At 44.7% G+C, this 25889-nt stretch overlaps 1 protein-coding gene across 1 annotated transcript in view; it reads right to left on the bottom strand.

The window, feature by feature from the left end:
- Positions 1-24858, bottom strand: part of INO80C (INO80 complex subunit C) — a 40532-nt gene extending 15674 nt beyond the window's left edge. Inside the window, exons 1-3 of the mRNA XM_068234576.1 lie at positions 24702-24858; positions 2769-2880; positions 717-784 (exon numbers count right to left, since the gene is read on the bottom strand). Of these exons, the coding sequence (XP_068090677.1) occupies positions 717-784; positions 2769-2880; positions 24702-24791 (270 nt within the window). The 5' untranslated portion in view covers positions 24792-24858. The remainder of the gene's footprint in view (positions 1-716; positions 785-2768; positions 2881-24701) is intronic.
- Positions 24859-25889: the final 1031 nt, after the last annotated feature.

Raw genomic sequence — 25889 nt, 5'->3', positions numbered from 1 at the left:
TAATTTAGCGGCCCTGCACCACTCTGTGACATACTGGGTGTATATTTCCCCCCAAAAAAAACTCTGTAAAAGAATAAAAAGACATTGCTTAAAAAAAAAAAAAAAAAAACGTCATTGCATTGTGGACAGCCCATACCATTGATCACATGTAGATCTACATAAAAGATAAAATAAGCATGAAATAATTACTAAAGAATGCACAAGCGTCAGGCAGATATTACGTTTTTAGGTTGCGCTTAAAAGTGGTGTGCGTGTGTGTGTGTGTGTATGTGTGTGTGTGTGTGTGGGGGGGGGGGGGGGGGTAGTGAGTGTCGAGCAGGCTGTGGAATGGAATTAAATAAAGGAGGGATTTGGAGAATACCTCCTGTATGAGAGAATTAGAAGATATGCCTAGAGTGGATGAGACAAGGATAGAGTAAGTCTGGAGACTGCATGTAGGTTGGCCTCTGGAGAATAATGCAGTTATGTAGGGCAGGCTATAAAGGTATTTGTAAGTTAGTAATAGGATCCTAAAACTGTATTCTTTGTGCAACAGTCAGCCAACCAGCCAGTGGGGGTTGACAGAGTAGTACAGCGGTAGAGAAGCTACATTTGTTACCTTGCCATAGAGCTAACGTTTAGTGGCACCATAGGTGGCAATATATTTACATTATTTTTAGAAGATAGAACATTGAAGGACAGGTTACTTTCATTTTTCCTTTCCCACTTGTACTTACAGGAAGTCCTGATATATCAGAGTATTTCTTTGCAGGTTTGCATGAAGGTGGTGCATCAATGCTAAAATCTGAAATACAATAGTTAAATTAGTTTATGGAACATTTACAATTCATCAATTAAAGGGGCACTATAGCGAAAATTAGGCTACTAGGATAACACTGGTAGTATGTATAACAATGACAACAAAACATTTGTAAAGCACTTTTCTCTCATAGGAGAGAATATTAGGCGCATAAGTTAATAAGAGTTTTTTATTTTAATTAAATGTGGGCTTGAAAGTTTATAGAGAGCATATGCAGAGATCCTGTCCATCGCATTCCAAGCTATGCTGCGTGTACTACCCCACTGCTGACTCCCCTCTCTCCCTGCTAAAGCTGTATTGGAGATGCAGGCTGCTCATTGAGTGCTGGGGAAGATCGTAGCACTGGGAGCAGAACAAGCCGAGAAAATAATTACCTGCATTTTAAGTGTACCAGAGGTTATGTAAAGCAAATAATCGATACTTACCCGAGGCTTACTCCAGCCCCATAAGCACGTGCCAGTCCCTTGCCATCCTCCCGCGTTTTGCTGTCCAGCTGCGATCAGCACCAGTAACTGGCTCAATCGCCAGAGTTCCCACGCATATGCAGAAGACCACAACTGGCGTGACTGAGACAGTTACCGGGGCTGATCACGGCTGAACGGCAGACCATGGGAGGACGGCAAGGGACTCACACGTGCTTATGAGGCTTGAGGAACCACAGGTTAAGTATTGATTCTTTGTTTTGCGTGGGCTCTGGTTTCCTTTAAGTTCAGCTTTACATCCTGCTAGGATGGATGGCACTTACTATTTAAAATATTTTACCTTGTGTTGATTCCAGTTCAGCTGCTATAAACTTGAAATTCTGCAGCAAGAAGCAGCCATACATGTAAAATTACCCTCTCTATATCTGTTTAACAAAATATTCTCCAGTGGCTTCTCTCCATTGACCACCTCCGGCCTATGTACCAGATGCTGAAGCTGCACCTTGGTAATATGTGGGGAGGTGGGAAAGCCCAAACCACACCCAAAACATCTACCTCTTTCTTTCAAGTGGGAACCTGCTTTGGCAAACAAGTGTGCACATTATTAAAGGAAATTAAGGTTGCAATTAATACTGCCTTTTTATTTTATGTAAATACCATTCTTCAAGATGGTGAATCGCTACAGGAAGAGAAGGGTTTGCCCATTAAAGTTAAAACAGAACTTTTAGATCTCAAGTAGTGTAGCCTTAAGGTGGCCACACAAGTTACAATTTTTCTATTTGATTTTACCCCAATTGTACGGAAAAATCTAGGGTTATTTTGCGTTCAATTGAAACATCCGATAGAATTTCCTGTTTTTCTTGATTTTTTTAAATTGGTTGTGTTGGAAAATTCACACCACCTTTAGAAACAATTGTATGGTGTTTGTTGGATTGTGAAATTGTATATAGCTATTCAGTACATACTGAAATTTACTTATGGTTTGTAATACATATAAAATAATTAAATATTTTATGAGTAATTGAAATCATACAGTGAGATGATGTTGAAAATCCGACCAAAAAAACTGGATCAAAATGGTTGAACTGGATAAAAAAAAAAATAAAAAAAAAAATTGTATGGTGTGTGGCCACCTTTACTGTGAAATTATGGACAAGTTAGATTTTCCCATGCCAAAACAATCATTCATGAACATTTTGGCCAAACATCTAGAATATGTCCAGGTGTCTCCTGACATTGCTGGCCTTCCCTCTAGCGATCCAGCAATTTTCTCTTAAATCAATAATGCCTTGTTTGCACTTTGCAAGGTGATATAGTGAACATTTAAATATACTTTATGAGGAAAACAAAAGGTAAATTAAGACCGTGCTGTCGACAACAGGTAGCTGGTATGTACTAGTTATCTGGGCTTATTTATATAAGCCTTCAGCTCGTCTTTAAACACAATGCATTTTTTGGCGGAAAGCTAACTAGTGTATTTCGACATATCTTCAGAAAAACTTATTTGCTAAATGTTATTATTTATAAAGACATGCTAAGCAGCTTACAACTCGGATCATTTAGTTGCCATGGCAATGCCCTTTCTAAAGCAAGAATCTGTTTCAAGTTCTTCCAGGTCCTGTTCTTCTTGCCAGCTGCTGCTCCTCCAATTCCTGAATGCTGCAGAAGAAAAATGCAAAGTAATAAGTCAATTAGGCTTAATATTATGCACTATAAAGGGCTTATTATAGTTACACATCATACTCCAGAAGGTCGTACAATGAATGTCCTTAGATCAAAGGTTAAAAACAACTGGATGAAAATGTAATTTATTTTGTTTACAGTGCAGGTAATGTGTGACCTCTTGCTTGTAAAGTGACACTCAAAATCATTACAAGGCTTTTTAAAATAAAATGGGTTTTGCATACTGTTAGCATAATTAAATATTCAAGAAAATGTAACATACCGTATAAATGGCACATTTATATAAACTGTATGCAGTTGGCTGTACCTACCAAGGACAGCTAAGACAACATACCGTATTTTTTGGACTATAAGACACACTTTTTCTCCCCCAAAAGTGGTGGGGAAAAATCAGTGCGTCTTATAGTGTGAATATACAGCCAGGTGTTCCCCCGCATAGAGAGTACAGCGTAAGATTACATATACATCCGCATGCTCCTCCTCTGTCTCCTCTTAAACTCGCCCAGTCTCCTGCCACAATGTGAAGCTGACAGTGCTGGGGATCAGGCTACAAATACCTTCTCCTTGTCCTTTATCTTTGTCAGGCAACACAATATCACATTAAGGAATTCAAATCCTTTACTTTTCTATTAGAAATTTAGCACTGTTACATTACAATTTAACGTATACCTGAGACAGGGTAAAAAGTTCTATTTTACTTACCCTGGAGCTTCTTCGAGCCCTCTGTAGCATTACAGGTTTCTCCCAGTACCCTCCATTGTGCACCTCCAAAAACTTGTCCAACTGGACCAGTTGTGGCCCTGCACCTCCTCGATCATACGCTGAATGCTCCTAGCTATAGGAGTAGGATGGATGAGCAGGGCTGTGGAGTCGGTACAATAATCATCCGACTCCAACTCTGACTCCTCAGTTTATGAAACCACCAACTCCAGGTACCCAAAATTGCTCTGACTCCTCGACTTAGACTCCAGAGCCCTGTGGAGGAGGTGTACATTCTAGGCATGGGCAGTAGCCGCACAACACAGCAGACAAGGAGGAAACAGAGAGACCTGTTTAACCAGTTAAAGCGGATCCGAGATGAAAAACTAACTATAACAAGTAACTTGTCTATGTATTTTATCTAAAGTTTAGATAGTTTACACAGCAAATTTAGCTGCAATGGGCTTCAAAAGTTTAAGATGATTTATTCCTGTGACACAATGAGAGCGGCCATGTTCTGTTTGTCATCATTACACAGGTAATCTCCAACTGCACCTCCACCCCTCAGCCTGTGAAAAATTTACTCCCCCTCCCCTCTGCCTCTGAAATCTCTGGCTAGTAACCATCTCCTCCTCCAGCCCAGACTGAGCTCCCATAAGCCCTTGCTACATGGGTCTGAGTGCCTTGGCGTTTTGGAGAAGCTGTGGGCAAGGCTTGTTTAGTTTGTAGGGAATTAGAGTAATTAAACAAAAAAAAAAAAAGTATTTGGCTTGAGGAATGCCCTATAACCTATATGTAAGGATTGTATGGAACACAATTATGCAATGTATAAAAGTTCATCTCGGATCCACTTTAAGGACTGCAGTCATAAAACCCCTTAAGGACCAGACACTTTTTTTTCATTCAGACCACTGCAGCTTTAACAGTTTATTGCTCGGTCATACAACCTACCACCTAAATTAATTTTACCTCCTTTTCTTGTCACTAATAAAGCTTTCTTTTGGTGCTTTTTGATTGCTGCTGTGATTTTTAGTTTTTATTATATTCATCAAAAAAGACATGAATTTTGTAAAAAAATGTTTTTAACTTTCTGTGCTGACATTTTTCAAATAAAGTAAAATTTCTATAAACATTTTTGTCCACATTTATTGTGCTACATGTCTTTGATTAAAATAAAAATCCAATAAATGTATATTTATTGGTTTGGGTAAAAGTTATAGCATTTACAAACTATGGTGCAAAAAGTGAATTTTCCCATTTTGAAGCATCTCTGACTTTTCTGAGCACCTGTCATGTTTCATGGGTATGATGGATAGCAGTAACAGGTGGTGATTGATGGGTGATCAGTGGGTGAGGGTGTGGGTGGGTGCGTGGGTGCTAGCAAGGGGAAGATTAGGGTCGGAGCTGATGGGTAGCAGTGACAGGGGGTGATTGATGGGTGATCAGTGGGTAATTACAGGGGAGGATAGATGTATACAGTACACGGGGGGGGGGGGGGGGGGGTGTGTTTGGGGAGGATCTGAGGGTGTGTGGGGGGCGATCAGGAGCCCCCAGGGGCAGATTAGGACCTAATCTAAAATATAGCGTTGACAGATAGTGACAGTGGGTGATTGATGGGTGATTAGGGGGGTGATTGGGTGCAAACAGTGGTCTGAGGGGGTGATTCGGGGGGGGGGGGGGGGTCTGAGGGGTGCTGTGGGCGATCAGAGGGCAGAATCAGTGTGTGTGTGCTTACCAGGGGGGCTGCCTCCTGCCCTGGTGGTCCCTCGATCACTGGGACCACCAGGGCAGGAGGCAGCATGTATAATATGCTTTGTATACATCACACTATGCGGTAGGTCGGGGGTTAACAACCTGCCGGCGCTGCTAATTGACCGGCGGGTTGACGGAGCCTAATGCCGGCGGATGAGATCCCTGGCAATTCAGTCCCCCAGGAGCCGCCGCCGATCGGTGTTACACGGTCCTGGGGTGCCACTTTACCGCCGCTCATAGGTAGTGGGCGGTCGGCAAGTGGTTAAACATATCATAATTTTGATTGTAATGTCGATTGTAATTCTGATCAAAATATTCATTAAAAACAACAAAAGAATGAAGTGATAATTAAATAGTATATGGCCAGCTTAACCCTTACTTTAGCAAAATGTTTTTCTTATTTTCAAACAATGCAGCCCAGGTATGTTGACTCACCCAGGCTCTCCAAACTTCATAAAACAAAGAATTAAAAGACACTTGAAAAGAAAGTACCATATTTTCCGCCGTAAAAGACGCACCTTTTCTCCCAAAAAAATGGGAAGCAAAAGTCCCTGCGTCTTATATAGCAAAGGCAGGGAATCCCCGACTTCTAAACACTCGCCGATACGAACCGCCGCCATGATCTGAGGATGCCCTGCCTGTGTGCATCCTCCTTCTGCCTCTTTTGTAACCCCCAACCATGTCAGCTGCTGTGTCTTAGGTCCCCGCTATGGTCCTTCTGCCTTCTGGTGACGGGAATATGCATGGGGGTGACAGGAGGACCATGGGGGCACATAAGAGACAGGAGGAGACATGGTGGGGGAGACAGGAATACACATGGGGGTGACAGGAGGACCATATGAGGCACATAAGAGACAGGAGGAGACATGGTGGGGGTGACAGGAGGACACATGGGGCAGACATGGAGGATACATGGGGGACACAGGAGGCTGCCATTTGAGGGATAACATGTACAAAGGCGCTCCAGGAATATGGACGCACCAGGTTTAGTATTATTTTTTTTCCCTGGTTTTTGCCCTCTAAACCTAGGTGCGTCTTATATTCCGGAGCGTCTTATACGGCGCGAAATACGGTAGATGTTGGCTTATCTTCAATGACGACAACTGTTTGACCAATTTTAACAGTTTATTTGATGAAGATAGACAGATAATGCGTTTCCTGGCCTGAAGCCACTTTTTCAGGTCAATAATGCCTTGGTAGCAGCTGGTGTAGGCGTGGAGCACCATTTAGCTCATAAAAGGGGCTCCAAGCATACAACAGCTGTTGCCAAGGCACTATCAACCTGAAGTAGCAGCTCCAGGCCACGAAATGCGTTGTCTGTGTATTTGTCACATAAACTGTTAAACTTGTCAAACAGTTGTTACCCTCTAGGGTAAGCCATCACCTACCTTCTTTTTTAGCATTTTTTTATTGTTTTACATTTCATGGGCACCTCCGTTTTTCACTTACCTGTGTTTTAATTCCTTTGGGGGCTCAGAAATTTTACATTTTATTTTTTTAAATTTTAAAATTTCTATTTTTGGAGAAACGGCCACACCACTATTTCAAAGGCAGTAAATTACACACACATACTATCTCACAGAAGTGAGCACATCTCATACATTTTTGTAAATATTTAATTGCATCTTTTTATAGGGCAAGACAGAATATGTAACACTTTGACACAATGTAAAGCAGTCAGTGTATAGCTTGTAGGACAGTGCAAATGTGCCGTCCCATCAAAATAGCTCAACACACAGCCATTAATGTCTTCCAGGGCTATCCTTGTCTACTAGAAAATGGATTTGAGAGAAAATACGAAAAGTAGAAAACTAGAATGCAAAAGACATCGATTAGATAGAAATCCATATAATAAACAAACTATTCAGTATACTAAGAATTGGATTTCCTCAGCGATAGCCAGACTAACAGGTTACTCATTCTGGTGAACAGGAAGCACAAAATTCAAAATAAACCTTGCAGCATTATTTTCCCTTTTAAAGCAGAACACTGAAAATGCGCACAGCTAATCAGTTTTTATAGCCAGAATGGGTTTCATTGACCCTACAAGAAAAGCAGTTGATACAAACGGATTCTCTATCTGACAGACTCTTATTGCTGACAGGCTGAGATGACACAAAGTAAAGGACTTAAAGAGAAACTGCACGTTTGTGGAAGAAAAACTCAATGCTTTCAATTTGGCAGTATATATTGCAATAATTAAAAGACAAAATATGTTTTCAGCTTGATTACTCTTTTTTTATATGCATAAACATGAGCAATTCCACAATACTTCTAATAGAAACTGATAGATAGGATTGTCAAAGTTTAATGTCAGTCAGTAAATTAGGCTTGGTTCACTCTATGCCGGAGCAGTACAACATCTACAGTATAATGTCATAGTGAACTCCAAGAAACTCCAGGAAAAGTGGTTTACTATATCAGTAGTTTATTATATCAGAAATTGTCCTAGAAATGGCCCAAAATGCCCTGGTACATTCTCTGCTGCAAAGGACCAACTCTGCCCCCCCAGTGAAGGTACAGTACAAGACATGAACATTTGGTGAACTACAAGATTAAGTATACTTTAGGGCTGCATAGGCAGGCTGGACATATAGCTGGTACAGTATCCATGGCTCCTTAAAAATTGCAGCAGTCGCTGAATAGAGGTAGCCACTCCCTTCCTGTGAGTGGCTCCAAAGCCTCCGGAGGTGGGACTTAACCTCCCTGGCGTTCTATTAAAATCGCCAGGGAGGCTGCGGGAGGGTTTTTTTTAAATAAAAAAAAAACTATTTCATGCAGCCAACTGAAAGTTGGCTGCATGAAAGCCCACTAGATGGCGCTCCGGAGGCGTTCTTTCGATCGCCTCCGGCGCCTAGAATAAACAAGGAAGGCTGCAATGAGCAGCCTTCCTTGTTTTGCTTATATCGTCGCCATAGCGACGAGCGGAGTGACGTCATGGACGTCAGCCGACGTCCTGACGTCAGCCGCCTTCCGATCCAGCCCTTAGCGCTGGCCGGAACTATATGTTCCGGCTGCGCAGGGCTCGGGCGGCTGGGGGGACCCTCTTTCGCCGCTGCTCGTGGCGGATCGCCGCAGAGCGGCGGCGATCAGGCAGCACACGCGGCTGGCAAAGTGCCGGCTGCGTGTGCTGCTTTTTATTTCATAAAAATCGGCCCAGCAGGGCCTGAGCGGCGACCTCCGGCGGTAATGGACGGGTATACTCGTCCATACCGTCAAGGAGGTTAAAGCATCAGCCTGAAGAGAGCAGCAGGCCATGGGTTTCAAACTGACATATGACGCATGCACCACCCACTTTTTCTATACCCAGAGTCAGCGTCACATAGGGGCCAAAAAGCATGTTTACTATAACAGAAATTTTATTGTATCCGAGTTTACTTATACCAGGAGTGGCTCCCATAGACTTCTAATGGAAATTGGCCAGGACCTGGGGAGGTAGTGTACTATCCACTTAACGACCGCCTAACGCCAATAGGCGTCGGCAGGTTGCAGTGGTGTTTCCATGGAAACAGCCACTCGTTCGAGCGGCCTTTCCATGTCAGTTCACAGAGGGTGTCTCCGTGAACAGCCTGCGAGCCTCCGATCGCGGCTCGCAGGCTAAATGTAAACACGCGGGGAAGAAATCCCCGGTGTTTACATCATACGGTGCAGTAGCGCCGTAAAGGAGATCGGAGATCCCCGGCCTCTGATTGGCCGGGGATCACCGGCATCTGATAGGCTGAAGCCTATCAGAGGCAGTGCAGGACGGATCGCCGTCCTGTGCCGCCCACAGCAAGAAGGGGAGGGAGGGAAGAAGAGGGAGGGCAGAATAGCGCTGCGGAGGGGGCTTTGAGGAGCCCCCCCCGTAAAACACAAACAGCCGGCGCTGATCACACCCCCCCCCCCAGCAAGACATCCCCCTAGTGGGGAAAAAAGGGGGGGGAGATGTCTGCGGATCGCCATGCTGCAAACACGATCTGTGCTGTGGGCTGAAGAGCCCACGCAGCACAGATACTGGAGTGCTCAGGAAAGACAATCTCCATAGCATCTAGAGATTGAACTTGTGAAATCCAGTGCTGTGAAACAAAAGTGCTATCCGCTACATCACTGTGCTGTACTAGGAGCCAATAAAATGGGGAAAGAGCATTGTATCTATTCTCTGTTTACATTTGAGTCAAGCAGTTCTCCTGGTTTTTCAATAAAATTCAAGTGCCTTAGTTTACATTGCGATAGATTTTTATACCAGCATATGATACACAGTACAGTATAATCTTATTGTAAACTCTGACGTAGTAAAACTTTGGGTATAGTAAACTAAGTGTCCAGGACCCGGCTACGCCCCCTTTATAGGTATATTGTAGTAACACCTAGGGTAATAAACCTGGATATAATAGATCTTGTGAACCTGTTTTTTGGCACCTGTGGTATTCTGTATTTGGCTGTAGTAGAAAGTGGGCGGGCACATGCATCATAACAGTCAGAGACCCATGAGCTGTGGTCGGTGCGTGGGCTGGCAGCTACTTGTAGCCTGTAGCTATCTGCGCTCTATTCTGGGACCACATAGACATAGATTACCTCAAAAGTACCGGCCGGTGCATTAGCTAAAAGACTGCAAATGTAGCTTACACCTATGTGGTGTAAGCTGCTGCCTGATTACTGAGGGAATTGCCTATCATTTGTAACCTGCTTGTGCATGGCTGCAAAGCTACAGTATCATCCAGGCTGCACAGAAATTGGGACAGAGGAGCACACTATCAGTACTGCACATGCAACTGGTGAGCCCTATGCTTCCTTTGCAAACTGTTGCATGATTATTGCATGCAAATCCCTACATATTGAGCACTCTGCATTTTGATCTAGCTTTGATGCTATCTGTGCTCTCTTGCTGATGCATTGAAAAGAAAAAAAATTCCCAATTATTGACTGAATTAAGAAACAGTACTACAGTCTACTGTAAAGGGATTCTACTGTATATTGTTCAGTCTTCAAGAGCATAACATTTTTGTGTATAGCTCCAGAGAGCTAAACATAAAAAGATAACAGATTACCTAAGAAAACAAAATATAAAACAATAAAGACAAAGAACTGAACCAAATCGTTCATACAACTGGAGCAGGCGCTGCAGTTGAAGACAACAAGAAGCAAGTACTGTATATACTCGCGTATAAGCTGAGTTTTTGAGCCCAAAAAAGAGGCCCAAAAGTGGGGGTCTCGGCTTATACTCAAGTCAGTAACGTGTGCCCCTCCACCAAATAGGTATGTGCCGTGTATTTTCACAGTGTGTGTGTCTCCTCCAATATGTGCTGTCTGCCAGGGCACCTCGATTATATCCGCCTGACGTGCTATCCATTGTATGCAGTTTCCTCCCTCCCCCCAGTATGTCAGCATGGTATGTGCCGGTATGTGTAAATTGTTTCCTTCTTAGTCATGCTGCCCACGGCGGAGCAGTGTTCTGTACTCTGCCATGCCCCACCGGGTGTTTGCAAATGCAGTGCAGTGCGTTCTGAGTGTGCCTCTACGCAGCAGTGTTTGGTCCCCCTTCCAGTATTTCCCCCAGTAAATGCAGAGTGAAAGGGATCACAGTGGAGCATTTACTTTACTGGTTACCGCCGCCAGGATTCAGATTCTCTAGCTTTTCTATCTCAGTCCCATCTCTATGACCTCCTGCAGTGGTGCACGCAATGTGAGACGCCTCTAAAGGGCGTCACAGAAATAAGGCTGGCAGACAAGCTGGAGAATCCGAATCCTGGTGGCGGGAACCGGTAAAGTAAATGCTTCACTGTGCTCCCCAGTTCACTCTGCATTTACCAGGGGAAACACTTGAAGGGGGACAGAATACTGCTGTGGAGGAGGGAAACTCAGAACTTACTGCACTGCGTTTGCACCACGTAACACCCGGAGGGGGATGGCAGAATACAGAACACCGCTCTGGAGAGGCATGACTAAACGGGAAACAATCGCCACATACCGCCCCAGCTGACAAGTAAACAGCCATCACTGCATTGCACTGCATAAACAGCATGCATAAATACAGAACACCGCTCTGGTATGGGGGGCTGGGCACAACTAAACTGGTGGAAACAATCTGCCTGCACATTGTACTGTAAAGTAGTCTGTGAAAGGTCCCTACCCTACAAAGTGCAAGAAAGAGCAGACCAGACAGATCATACAATAACACTGCACATATTCAGTGGGTTTACTTGTCAGCCAAAACATTAAAACCACCACCAAATAGTGTGACAGCTCCCAATGTGCTTCTAAATGATGGGTGAAAAGAAAGGGGAACAGTCTGACGTGAGAGGCAAAAACATGTTTCCATTGTCCTTCTTACATTATAGTTTATCATAGCTGCCTTTGGAGTCACCAAGTCACATAAGGTAGATTTTCAGCTAAAGGTGCAGGGGTCAGAGCCCTGGGTTAGTGATCAGATAGCACTAGCAGGTCCTCAGCAAGTTCTGCATTTCCTACCCTCGGCTTATACTCGGGTCAGTCATTTTTTCCTAATTTTTTTTTTAATGTAATAGTTGGGGGTCAGCTTATACTTGAGTATATTCTGTATCTGTTGTGATAAGGCATACATTTAGCTAGCTTTAGGAGACTTACAGTGTTTGGAGGAATTTAAGGTTAGATATCAGGAAAGGGGAGAACAAGCCCAAAACATTCCAATGAAAAGGACCCTTGCAAAGTCAATGGTAGAGATCATTAAAGAGACTCTGTAACCTCAAAAAGATCCCCTGGGGGGTACTCACCTCGGGTGGGGGAAGCCTCCGGATCCTAATGAGGCTTCCCACGCCGTCCTCTGTCCCACGGGGGTCTCGCTGCAGCCCTCCGAACAGCCGGCAACAGACCCGACTGTAAAATCAATATTTACCTTTGCTGGCTCCAGCGGGGGCGCTGTGGCTGCTTTCCGCTCCGAACTACACGGAAATACCCGATCTCAGTCGGGTCCGCTCTACTGCGAAGGCGCCGGAAACTTGCGCCTGTGCAGTAGAGCAGACCTGACGGCGATCGGGCATTTCCGTGTAGTTCGGAGCCGACAGCCGTCAGAGCGCCTGCGCAGGAGCCGGGAAGGTAAATAATTACGTCATCTTGTACGGAGGGCTGCAGCGAGACCCCCGTGGGACAGAGGACGGCGTGGGAAGCCTCATTAGGATCCGGAGTCTTCCCCCACCCGAGGTGAGTACCCCCCAGGGGATCTTTTGATGTTACAGATCCTCTTTAAGCGCAACATAAAAAACGCACTATGGCATCCTTACTATGTGAACTTTTTCAGACAGAACATAGTGTTCCCTGGGCAAAGTTCATTTGGTTGCCATTTTTGCAAACATGGGTAAACACTTACGGCGTGAATGAGCCCTAATAATCCCAACAAAAATTCACTCACGTAAAAACTATAGAAAAATGTATCAACATTTTTGTAAATAGGGAAGGGAGCACACTTGTTTGAATGGCAGGCATCTTGTCGCATAGCATAAATAGGGAAAAACGTAGAACAGCACATGGATGAAAAGCTAGCTCTCAGCCTAAATTGAGTGAACACACTTGTTTGAATAGCAGGCGCTATGCCAAATAGCGGAAAACACGTGGTGAATCACATTTAATCAAAGTCTATGGGCTGTATAGTAAATCACAGCTCTCTATGATTTACAATGCATATTTTACGGTAACTACTTACTGCGCCAGGTACAGTATAATCACAGCCTGGCAAACTTCACCTTAAGTACCAGGGCCAAGAAATTGTCAATGGGAGTGGGCGGCCGCACGCACTACCATTACCGCCGGTTAGCGGGGACATCAATGAATGAGAACGCAGTTCCCATTCTTTAATCTATGTCCCCGATTCAATGACTGCCAGTGTCTGAGACGCCTGCATTCATTGTATCTTCCTGTTGTTACAGTGCACGCATTACTTCCGATTCATGTCCTTACGTGCATGAATCGGAAATTATGCCTGAGGACATCTTGTGGCCAAATAGTAAAACTACATTAAAAAGCATTTTATTCAATAAAAATACCTACACTTACATCTAAAAATAACAATTCCCCTCCCACACTCCCCCATAGTACCCAAACATAAATATATATATATTTACATTAAAAAAATACATACATAATAGGTATGAGAAGAGGGTATAAAACTGTAATTTTTTAATTTGCAAGCTTATAATTGGTGATGGATACAAAACTGAAAAAATGCACCATACATTGTACTAGGGAAATATTTTAAAGGAGAACTGTAGTGAGAGGTATATGGAGGCTGCCATATTTATTTCCTTTTAAACAATACCAGTTGCCTGGCAGCCCTGCTGGTCTATTTGGCTGAAGAAGTGTCTGAATCACACCAGAAACAAGCATGCAGCTAATCTTGTCATATCTGTCAAAATTGTCAGAAACACCTGATCTGCTGCATGCTTGTTCAGGGCATTTGGCTGAAAGTATTAGAGGCAGAGGATTAGCAGGATAGCCAGGCAACTGGTATTGCTTAACCACTTGCCGACCGCCCACGGCCCATGGGCGGCGGCAAAGTGGACGCCTAAAGGACCGCAATACGCCTTCAGGCGGCGCGTCCTTTAGGCATGCCGGGGGAGCGATCGCGTCATTGATGACGCGCGCTTCCCCCGGCAACTGGCTCCGCCCACCCGCCGTAACATCCCGCCGGCCATACGGAAGCGCCGGCGGGATGTAAACCCCGCGATCGCCGCTACAAAGTGTATAATACACTTTGTAATGTATACAAAGTGTATTATACAGGCTGCCTCCTGCCCTGGTGGTCCCAGTGTCGGAGGGACCACCAGGGCAGGCTGCAGCCACCCTAGTCTGCACCCAAACACACTGATCTGCCCCCCCCCCCGCCCACTGATCGCCCACAGCACCCCTCAGACCCCCCCCTGCCCACCCCCCAGACCCCTGTTTGCACCCAATCACCCCCCTAATAACCCATCAATCACTCCCTGTCACTATCTGTCAACGCTATTTTTTTTTTATCCCCCCCCCCTGCCCCCTCCTGATCACCCCCCCACCCCTCAGATTCTCCCCAGACCCCCCCCCCCTGTGTACTGTATGCATCTATCTTCCCTGATAACCTGTCAATCACCCGTCAATCACCCATCAATCACCCATCAATCACCCCCTGTCACTGCCACCCAACAATCAGCCCCTAACCTGCCCCTTGCGGGCAATCTGATCACCCACCCACACCAATAGATCGCCCGCAGATCCGACATCAGATCACCTCCCAAATCCATTGTTTACATCTATTCTCTCCTCTAAACACCCACTAATTACCCATCAATCACCCATCAATCACCCCCTATCACCACCTGTCACTTTTACCTATCAGATCAGACCCTAAGCTGCCCCTTGCGGGCACCCAATCACCCGCCCACACGCTCAGATTGCCCTCAGACCCCCCCTTATCAATTCGCCAGTGCATTAATTACATCTGTTCTTCCCTGTAATAACCCACTGATCACCTGTCAATCACCTGCCAATCACCTATCACCCATCAATCACCCCCTGTCACCCCCTGTCACTGCCACCCATCAATCAGCCCCTAACCTGCCCCTTGCGGGCAATCTGATCACCCACCCACACCATTAGATCGCCCGCAAACCCGCCGTCAGATTACCTCCCAAATGTATTGTTTACATCTGTTATCTTCTCTAAACACCCACTAATTACCCATCAATCACCCATCAATCACCCCCTATCACCACCTGTCACTGTTACCTATCAGATCAGACCCTAAGCTGCCCCTTGCGGGCACCCAATCACCCGCCCACACGCTCAGATTGCCCTCAGACCCCCCCCCCCTTATCAATTCACCAGTGCATTAATTACATCTGTCCTTCCCTGTAATAACCCACTGATCACCTGTCAATCACCTGCCAATCACCTATCACCCATCAATCACCCCCTGTCACTGCCACCCAACAATCAGCCCCTAACCTGCCCCTTGCGGGCAAACTGATCACCCACCCACACCAATAGATCGCCCGCAGATCCGACATCAGATCACCACCCAAGCGCAGTGTTTCCATCTATTCTCTCCTCTAAACACTCACTAATTACCCATCAATCACCCCCTATCACCACCTGTCACTGTTACCCATCAGATCAGACCCTAATCTGCCCCTTGCGGGCACCCAATCACCCGCCTACACGCTCAGATTGCCCTCAGACCCCCCCCTTATCAATTCGCCAGGGCATTATTTACATCTGTCCTTCCCTGTAATAACCCACTGATCACCTGTCAATCACCCATCAATCACCCCCTGTCACTGCCACCCATCAATCACCCCTGTCACTGCCACCCATCAATCAGCCCCTAACCTGCCCCTTGCGGGCAAACTGATCACCCACCCACACCAATAGATCGCCCGCAGATCCGACATCAGATCACCACCCAAGCGCAGTGTTTCCATCTATTCTCTCCTCTAAACACCCACTAATTACCCATCAATCACCCCCTATCACCACCTGTCACTGTTACCCATCAGATCAGACCCTAATCTGCCCCTTGCGGGCACCCAATCACCCGCCTACACGCTCAGATTGCCCTCAGACCCCCCCCTTATCAATTCGCCAGGGCATTATTCACATCTGTCCTTCCCTGTAATAACCCACTGATCACCTGTCAATCACCTATCAATCACCCATCAATCACCCCCTGTCACTGCCACCCATCAATCACCCGCTGTCACTGCCACCCATCAATCAGCCCCTAACCTGCCCCTTGCGGGCAATCTGATCACCCACCCACACCAATAGATCGCCCGCAGATCCGACGTCCGATCACCTCCCAAGTGCAGTGTTCACATCTGTTCTCTACCCTAAACACCCACTAATTACCCATCAATCACCCCCTGTCACTGCTACCTATCAGATTAGACCCCTATCTGCCCCTAGGGCACTCAATCACCCGCCCACACCCTCAGAATGCCCTCAGACCCCAGCCCTGATCACCTCGCCAGTGCATTGCTTGCATCTATTCCCCCCTCTAATCACACCTTGAGACACCCATCAATCACCTCCTGTCACCCCCTAGCACACCTACCCATCAGATCAGGCCCTAATTTGCCCCGTGTGGGCTCCTGATCACTCGGCCAAACCCTCAGATCCCCCTCAGACCCCCTTCCGATCACCTCCCCAGTGCATTGATTGCATCTATTTTCCCCTCTAACCACCCCCTGAGACACCCATCAATCACCTCCTGTCACCCCCCTAGCACTCCTATCCATCAGATCAGGCTCAATACAACCTGTCATCTAAAAGGCCACCCTGCTTATGACCGGTTCCACAAAATTCGCCCCCTCATAGACCACCTGTCATCAAAATTTGCAGATGCTTATACCCCTGAACAGTCATTTTGAGACATTTGGTTTCCAGACTACTCACGGTTTTGGGCCCGTAAAATGCCAGGGCGGTATAGGAACCCCACAAGTGACCCCATTTTAGAAAAAAAGACACCCCAAGGTATTCTGTTAGGTGTATGACGAGTTCATAGAAGATTTTATTTTTTGTCAAAAGTTAGCGGAAATTGATTTTTATTGGTTTTTTTTCACAAAGTGTCATTTTTCACTAACTTGTGACAAAAAATAAAATCTTCTATGAACTCGCCATACACCTAACGGAATACCTTGGGGTGTCTTCTTTCTAAAATGGGGTCACTTGTGGGGTTCCTATACTGCCCTGGCATTTTAGGGGCCCTAAACCGCGAGGAGTAGTCTAGAAAACAAATGCCTCAAAATGACCCGTGAATAGGACGTTGGGCCCCTTAGCGCACCTAGGCTGCAAAAAAGTGTCACACATGTGGTACCGCCGTACTCAGGAAAAGTAGTATAATGTGTTTTGGGGTGTATTTTTACACATACCCATGCTGGGTGGGAGAAATTTCTATGTAAATGGTCAATTGTGTGTAAAACAAATCAAACAATTGTCATTTACAGAGATATTTCTCCCACTTAGCATGGGTATGTGTAAAAATACACCCCAAAACACATTATACTACTTCTCCTGAGTACGGCGGTACCACATGTGTGGCACTTTTTTACACCCTAAGTACGCTAAGGGGCCCAAAGTCCAATGAGTACCTTTAGGATTTCACAGGTCATTTTGCGACATTTGGTTTCAAGACTACTCCTCACGGTTTAGGGCCCCTAAAATGCCAGGGCAGTATAGTAACCCCACAAATGACCCCATTCTAGAAAGAAGACACCCAAAGGTATTCCGTTAGGAGTATGGTGAGTTCGTAGAAGATTTTATTTTTTGTCAAAAGTTAGCGGAAAATTGATTTTTATTGTTTTTTTCACAAAGTGTCATTTTCCACTAACTTGTGACAAAAAATAAAATCTTCTATGAACTCACCATACTCCTAACGGAATACCTTGGGGTGTCTTCTTTCTAAAATGGGGTCATTTGTGGGGTTCCTATACTGAACTGGCATTTTAGGGGCCCTAAACCGTGAGGAGTAGTCTGGAAATCAAATTTCGCAAAATGACCTGTGAAATCCTAAAGGTACTCATTGGACTTTGGGCCCTTTAGCGCAGTTAGGGTGCAAAAAAGTGCCACACATGTGGTATTGCCATACTCGGGAGAAGTAGTACAATGTGTTTTGGGGTGTATTTTTACACATACCCATGCTGGGTGGGAGAAATAACTCTGTAAATGGACAATTGTGTGTAAAAAAAATGAAAAAATTGTCATTTACAGAGATATTTCTCCCACCCAGCATGGGTATGTGTAAAAATACACCCCAAAACACATTCTACTACTTCTCTTGAGTACGGCAATACCACATGTGTGGCACTTTTTTGCAGCCTAACTGCGCTAAGGGGCCCAAAGTCCAATAAGCACCTTTAGGCTTTACAGGGGTGCTTACAAATTAGCACCCCCCAAAATGCGAGGACAGTAAACACACCCCACAAATGACCCCATTTTGGAAAGTAGACACTTCAAGGTATTCAGAGAGGGGCATGGTGAGTCCGTGGCAGATTTCATTTTTTTTTGTCGCAAGTTAGAAGAAATGGATTCTTTTTTTTTTCTTTTTTTTGTCACAAAGTGTCATTTTTTCCGCTTACTTGTGACAAAAAATAATATCTTCTATGAACTCACTATGCCTCTCAGTGAATACTTTGGGATGTCTTCTTTCCAAAATGGGGTCATTTGGGGGGTATTTATACTATCCTGGAATTCTAGCCCCTCATGAAACATGACAGGGGGTCAGAAAAGTCATAGATGCTTGAAAATGGCAAAATTCACTTTTTGCACCATAGTTTGTAAACGCTATAACTTTTACCCAAACCAATAAATATACAATGAATGTTTTTTTTTTAATCAAAAACATGTTTGTCCACATTTTTCGCGCTGCATGTATACAGAAATTTTACTTTATTTGAAAATTGTCAGCACAGAAAGTTAAAAAAATCATTTTTTTGCCAAAATTCATGTCTTTTTTGATGAATATAATAAAAAGTAAAAATCGCAGGAGCAATCAAATAGCACCAAAAGAAAGCTTTATTAGTGACAAGAAAAGGAGCCAAAATTCATTTAGGTGGTAGGTTGTATGAGCGAGCAATAAACCGTGAAAGCTGCAGTGGTCTGAATGGAAAAAAAGTGGCCGGTCCTTAAGGGGTAGAAAGACTGTGGTCCTCAAGTGGTTAAAGCGGAATATAACCCTGCATTTCAACTTTGCTCTAAAACATTATTTACAGCATATTATATGCAACCAGCATTTTTTTTACTAGACCAGCATTGGAAGGGTTAAACACAGAGGTTTAAAGTTCCGTGGAGATATATGCAGAAGTTCAGATAGATACATGTAACAAAATAGAATGTAACAAGTGATAAATGTTACACACTCTTTGGCTGTCCTCCAGCTCCTTCTCAGTCAGAGAGAGTGAGTCACATGCCACACTTAGATACATTTATGTAAACAAAATGTACCTATGTCAGCTTCGGAAGCGTCTGCAGTTCCGTCCAGGAACTTTAAAGCTCTGTGTAACCCTTCTAATGCTGGTCTAGTAAAAAAAAAAAAAAAAAGAAAAATGCTGGTTGCATATAATACACTGTAAATAATGTTTTAGAGCAAAGTTGAAATGCAGGGTTATATTCCGCTTTAAATAGAAACAAATATGGCATCCTCCATATACCTATCACTAGAGTTCTCCTTTAAACGTTGCAATAACCGGGACAAATAAAATGTGTGGGTTTTATCTACAGTAGAATGTTTTATTTCAACACTATAATGGCCGGAAACTGAGAAATAATGAATTTTTTCCATTTTTTTCTTATTATTCCAATTAAAATGTATTTAGAATAAAATAAATTCTTAGCATAATGTCCTCCCAAAGAAAGCCTAATTGGTGGCGAAAAAAAACAAGATATAGATCAAGTCGTTGTGATTAAGTTATTGGCAAAATAACGGAATGAGCGCTGACAGGTGAAAATTGCTCTGGTCCTAAAGGGGTAAAAACCCTCAGTGGTCAAGTGGTTAAACTTGTACAGCATGTTGCTTCTTCCCGAATACTGTATGTGAATTGCACACAATGTACACATACTGTACTTTCACTTGTTTAAGGGTCAGATTATAAAAAAAAATGCAACTGAAACGCAAATCAAAAATGCTGTAATGCACATGGAACTTATGGTTTTCTGCACAGACAAGTGTGCTCTCAGCCTTAAACAGACTCTGTAACAAACAAAAATCCCCATGGGGGATACTTACCTCGGGGGTGGTGGTGGGGGGGAGTGTGTGAGGGTGGAAACCTCAGGGTCCTAATGAGGCTTCCCCCTCATTGGGACCAGAAAGGAGGCCTTGTTTTTTAATTAAAGAGACTCTGTAACATCAAAAAGATCCCCTGGGGGGTACTCACCTCGGGTGGGGGAAGCCTCCGGAACCTAATGAGGCTTCCCACGCTGTCCTCTGTCCCACGGGGGTCTCACTGCAGCCCTCTGAACAGCCGGCGACAGACCCGACTGTAATTTCAATATTTACCTTTGCTGGCTCCAGTGGGGGCGCTGTGGCTGCTTTCGGCTCGGAACTAGATGGAAATACCCGATCTCCGTCGGGTCCGCTCTACTGCGCAGGCGCCGGAGACTTGCGCCTGCACAGTAGAGCAGACCCAATGATCGGGTATTTCCGCCTACTTCGGAGCCGACAGCCACCAGAGCGCCTGCGCAGGAGCCGGGAAGGTAAATATTTACGTCGCCGCTGTACGGAGGGCGGTGTGGGAAGCCTCATTAGGATCCTGAGGCTTCCCCCACCCGAGGTGAGTACCCCCCAGGGGACAGTTTGATGTTACAGTTCCTCTTTAATGATGCACTGCTATGCAAACTGTAATCTTGTACAGTCGTCCGTAAATAATTGAACTACAAGAATCCTGTTTGATGTTTCTTGTAAGTGTGTATACATCTTAACTATAAGGACTGTAAATACCCAATTTTCTGTGCTAGTCTTTTTAGGGGACTCATCAGAAATCCTCATTGGGAAATTCAGCTAACATTATTGAGTGGATGACATGCGCTTGAATTGCTGGGTTTCCAATGGGTGGTAGTAAACTACACCCACACTATTTGGCCAATCACAATGCTTTGTGCTATAAGAGGGTGCTGTGGTTGGAGAACTGGTCTCTATGATGTTTCCTGCTGAGTCCCCTAAAGTAGATTAGCGCCCAATTTCCAGGTAATCTTAGCAGCCATATGATCCTACTTCTGCAAACCAGATTGCCCAGCAAGATATAAAGTATAGGACAGGCTTTCTCAACCAAGGTTTACTGGAACCCCAGGGTTCCTTGAGGATATTGCAGGAGTTCCCTGGCATTCCTCCCTCCGGTGAGACTGGCCTAAGTTGGCGGGGTGAAAAAGTACCGTACCTCCTTGGCTCCTCTATAAAAAGAAAGGCTAAATTGGGGGTCAGTATAATAAGAAGCGCAGTAATTAAAAAAACCTGTATGATAGTGAGGGAGTATAATAAAGAGCCATAGTATAGATGAGAACTATAATTGTGGGAACTATAACTAGAAAGACTAACACAGGTTACTGTAATAAGAAGCACCATAAAGGAGGAACGTGGAATGGGTGCTAAACAAGGAGGCGGTTTCAGTTAAAAAAATTTTTAGCCACACCTTTGAAAGACTGCACCTCCAGAAAACTAAATCTAACCTCCTCCGCTATCACAGGAATTCCATGAGATTCAAAAGTTATTTAAGGAGGTGAAAAAGGGTGAAAAAGTTAAGAAAGACTGGTCTAGGATGTTTCTGAGATTTTCATAGTCAATGCAGTATAGTAAATTTTCAGATTAGAAAAAACCTAAGTATTCCTGGGTATTGAAAAGCACATGCAAAGGTTTGGAAACCATTTATGCACAATTACAAAGTACTCAAACATATATACATCAGGTAATCAAGATAGTAATAAATCATAGGGTGTACCTGGCCATTCAAAAAAGAACACATGTTGTAAAGATGTGAACCAGTGGGCTAAACAAGATATCCTACCTCCACCATGAGGACTCACAAACAGCATTTTGTGATCTGATTCAAACCACTTGCAGATTGCAAAGTGCTAGGTACTTCAAAACTGATGGAAACCATGGAAAACTGGATCGATAAAAACGGGAAATCCGGTCAGATTTTTCAGTCGAATGAAGAAAAAAGCTTTAGATTTTTTCGGGAGATCTGATCATATTTATCGAATTGCCGTAAAATCTGATAATTCTATCGTGTGTGGCCACCTTAAGGGATACAAAGTAATCCAAATTGATATTTAGCTCAGTAGCGTGAAGCATCTGGATCATCCAGAGGCTTACCCTGTCCCCCTCACCTTCAGCGATGTGACCCCGGAACCTCATCAGCAAGGTCTTTGTTGAGTGCGACAGCACTGCACAGGACCAGAGGCGCCTTAAGCCACAGGCACTACAGCTGGTCGCCTAAAGCGCAGTGGCACTGAAAGGCGGCACCGCTGAAACCTGTAATGCACCACCGCACTTGCGTATGTCACTATTTGTCCCCCGTCTTGCAGGCTGCAGCGCTCGACACATAATTTTCATCAGCGCTGCCTTCATAGATTCCCTCTCCACCCCCTGGCCGATAGATACGGAGCAGTAGTGCTCTGCCTTGCCTCTTAGACCACCCCTTCCTCACCACCTGGTGCAGGGCCAGCCAATGAGATAGCATGATGCCCCCTGGTACCGCATCTATTTCAGCCTCCTACCAGGAAGACCTTCGGGAAACCATCTAGCTACTGCCTGATATTTAGATCAAACCCTTATTGATACACTGCATCCCGAATCTGCTGTCAGCGGTGACTGAGCAGCAACTTAGAGGAGAGAGAAGAGTGAGCCATTCAGTGAGAGGCAGCCGTGAGCCTAGGTCAGCAGTTTATGATCCCAGACCCACGTGCAGCGACAGCTCTCACCCGACTGACATAAAACAGACTCACAGAAATGTAAGCACAGACAAGAGTCAAGGCTACAGGGGAGAGCTCCTATGAGATCTGTGCTATAGTGGAGGTGAAAAGGGGTGAAAAAGTTAAGAAAGACTGGTCTAGGATGTTTCTGAGATTTTCATAGTCAATGCAGTATAGTAAATTTTCAGATTAGAAAAAACCTAAGTATTCCTGGGTATTGAAAAGCACATGCAAAGGTTTGGAAACCATTTATGCACAATTACAAAGTACTCAAACATATATACATCAGGTAATCAAGATAGTAATAAATCATAGGGTGTACCTGGCCATTCAAAAAAGAACACATGTTGTAAAGATGTGAACCAGTGGGCTAAGCAAGATATCCTACCTCCCCCATGAGGACTCACAAACAGCATTTTGTGATCTGATTCAAACCACTTGCAGATTGCAAAGTGCTAGGTACTTCAAAACTGATGGAAACCATGGAAAACTTTTTATTAAAGCCGGGGTAGGGAACCTATGGCTCGGGAGCCAGATGTGGCTCTTTTGATGGCTACATCTAGTTTACAGACAAATCCGTAGGGGTTGATTCACTAAGCTACACTGCTTAAGCACCGCAGCTTAATGTGGCAGCACAAGTAAAATGTCGGCGCTAGTCTACTTTAGGGGACCCAGCAGGAAATCTCATAGGGAAATTTTGCTAATGTGATTGGGTGGACAGCACCCTCTCAAACTGCTAGGTATCATATAGGTTGTAGTAAACTATGCCCACACTATTTGGCCAATCACAACACTTTGTGCTGTAAGAGGGTGTTGTAATTGGAGCACTATTGCCTATGAGGTTTCCTGCTGAGTCCCCTAAAGTAGACTAGCGCCAAATTTTCAAAGTAGGCATGCTACTGCTGCAGCATGCACTAATAACTTACTTGCACTCCCCAAAAAAACGAATGGCCGCTCCAATTGTCCCACCCTGGACCCTGTCAGGTCCAGTGACTTTATAGGACAAGATCCCCGCACTTTTATTGGTCCAATATGCTGTCACTTGACAAGAAGCCTACTGGGCCAAAGTGCGGGGATCTCGTCCTACAGAGTGAATTAACCCCCAAGTCAGCTTGCTAATTGTACAAGCTGTTTGCCGGTATTTCTCCTGTCTGGCTCTTGGGGAAATTACTGAAACCCAAGAGAAGCTGACACTTCCGCTGCCCGGAGGATCAACTGTACACACGTAACCATGGAAACAGGGATGTGGGCCCTCTGCTGCGCATGCACCCCGTTTCCAGTTTGAAACATATTGTATGGCTCTCACAGAATTACATTTTAAAATATGTGGCGTTTATGGGTCTCTCAGCCAAAAAGGTTCCTGATCCGTCTTAATGCAATGTGACTTTTCCCGATCGCAATTGTCTTGCCTGCTGCATTTGTGCACTTCATCTCCTAGACAGAGTTCATTTTTGGAATCACGCCACTATGGTGTGTTGTTTTTTTTTTTTTTTTTACAATGTGGCAAATCAAAATATTTTCCTGTGTTTTTAAATGTAACCCCTCGCAAATGCACCACAGCCCATCAGATCGCAGCAATGGACGAAATGCAATCACATTTCTCATTCTCAGTGGAAAATGGCCCGAAAATTCCATCACGAGACACTGGAATTTTGGCCATAAAGCAAACTTATTAATCGTGGTTTCCCATTTAGACTCATTTTTATTATTCCAAGTAAAAATTTGAGAAATACGTCTGACCACACAATGCAGTCCAACCCAGACCTATTTTATTAAAAAAAAAAAACCAAAGCACAGGTATAGCGAGCATCCCACTACAGAGCTCCCATGTCGCGCAACAATCAGCCCTCAGAATAGTAATACCCGTGCACGTGACACAGCTGACTGTGCATGAAAACCTCGGAGAGCTCGCGTGTATAGCACCAGCCTGATGTTCCTGCTAATAACACAAAATGACTTACAAGAAAGTTTGACTGTTTAAATGGCAAAGGTTTAACAGCTGCCTCCGCCGGTGCCGCTACTTCAGGCGAAATAGCTTTGTTGTCGCCCATACTCGGCAATACAGAGAGCGCCGATTTCCCCAGCACAGGGCTAAGGCTAAAGGACCCTGGTGACGTCATGTGCCACGTGACCGCAGCGCGCGTGCTCGTGCAGGCAGTAGATGGCAAAAGTAGAGAGATGCAAGGAGGAGATGAGTATGGCAGGTTGCACTGTGATGAAAACTTATTTTGACCCCACATAAAGAGCAGCGCTGCATCATATTCATAAACGGAACAATATCGGAGCGAATGTAGATTCACCAGGTTTTAGATGGGTCCTCTACCTAATGTCTAGGTCTGGTGTTACAGCAGCATAAAGTCAACGTGCTCTAGACTAGTATACAATTCAATGCAGCAACTGGAAGAAAAGAAAACGTCTGGCACTGTTGACCTTTTAGGAATGGCAGATCTGCTTTGACACAATTGCTGTGATGCAAAAAAAAAAGTCCACATAACTGATACACGTGAATAGTGCGCTGTTGGCCTCTGTAATGTCTAAGTTACATACTTTGTTGAGTTATAATACACTATTTTGGTAGAGTCGTTTGACAGGTAAAGGTGGCCATCCATCTCTTGACTTGGCGGCTGTTTGACCATCCGATTCGAGTTGGATGAAAATTGGTGCTGCCAAGAGCATTCCTGATTGACGACGTGACCAATTTTGGACTGAAATTGGTTGCATGTATCGATTGGTCATGTTGCAAGATGTTGGGCCGTCATGTTCGATAGTGTCCGTGGCGGTTACGGCAAGCAATATCAGGACAAGCGACGAAACCTCGGGGCTGTTCCCCTTAGTGTATAAATGTGATCTCCGTGTGTACATTTATACCTTACCTGTGTCGCCCACCAGGGGCGTAGCAATAGGGGGTGCAGAGGTAGCGACCGCATCGGGGCCCGAGGGGCCCCGAAGGGCCCTCCCTGAACTTCAGTATTAGCTCTCTACTGGTCCGATGCTCATAATAATCACTTCTATAGATACTTTGGATAGTGGTAATCATTAACAAGCTGTTCCCCATCCCCTTCTTGTACCTCTGACACTGTAGTTGCCATTGGCAGGTTTTGGTACGCCGTGTCAATTGTTATGTATAGAGTGCTTGAGGGGCCCCAATG

Source organism: Hyperolius riggenbachi, chromosome 5 (genome assembly GCF_040937935.1).
Source record: "Hyperolius riggenbachi isolate aHypRig1 chromosome 5, aHypRig1.pri, whole genome shotgun sequence".
In the NCBI taxonomy this organism is placed as follows: domain Eukaryota; kingdom Metazoa; phylum Chordata; class Amphibia; order Anura; family Hyperoliidae; genus Hyperolius; species Hyperolius riggenbachi.
This window is presented reverse-complemented; position numbering and strand designations above follow the sequence as displayed.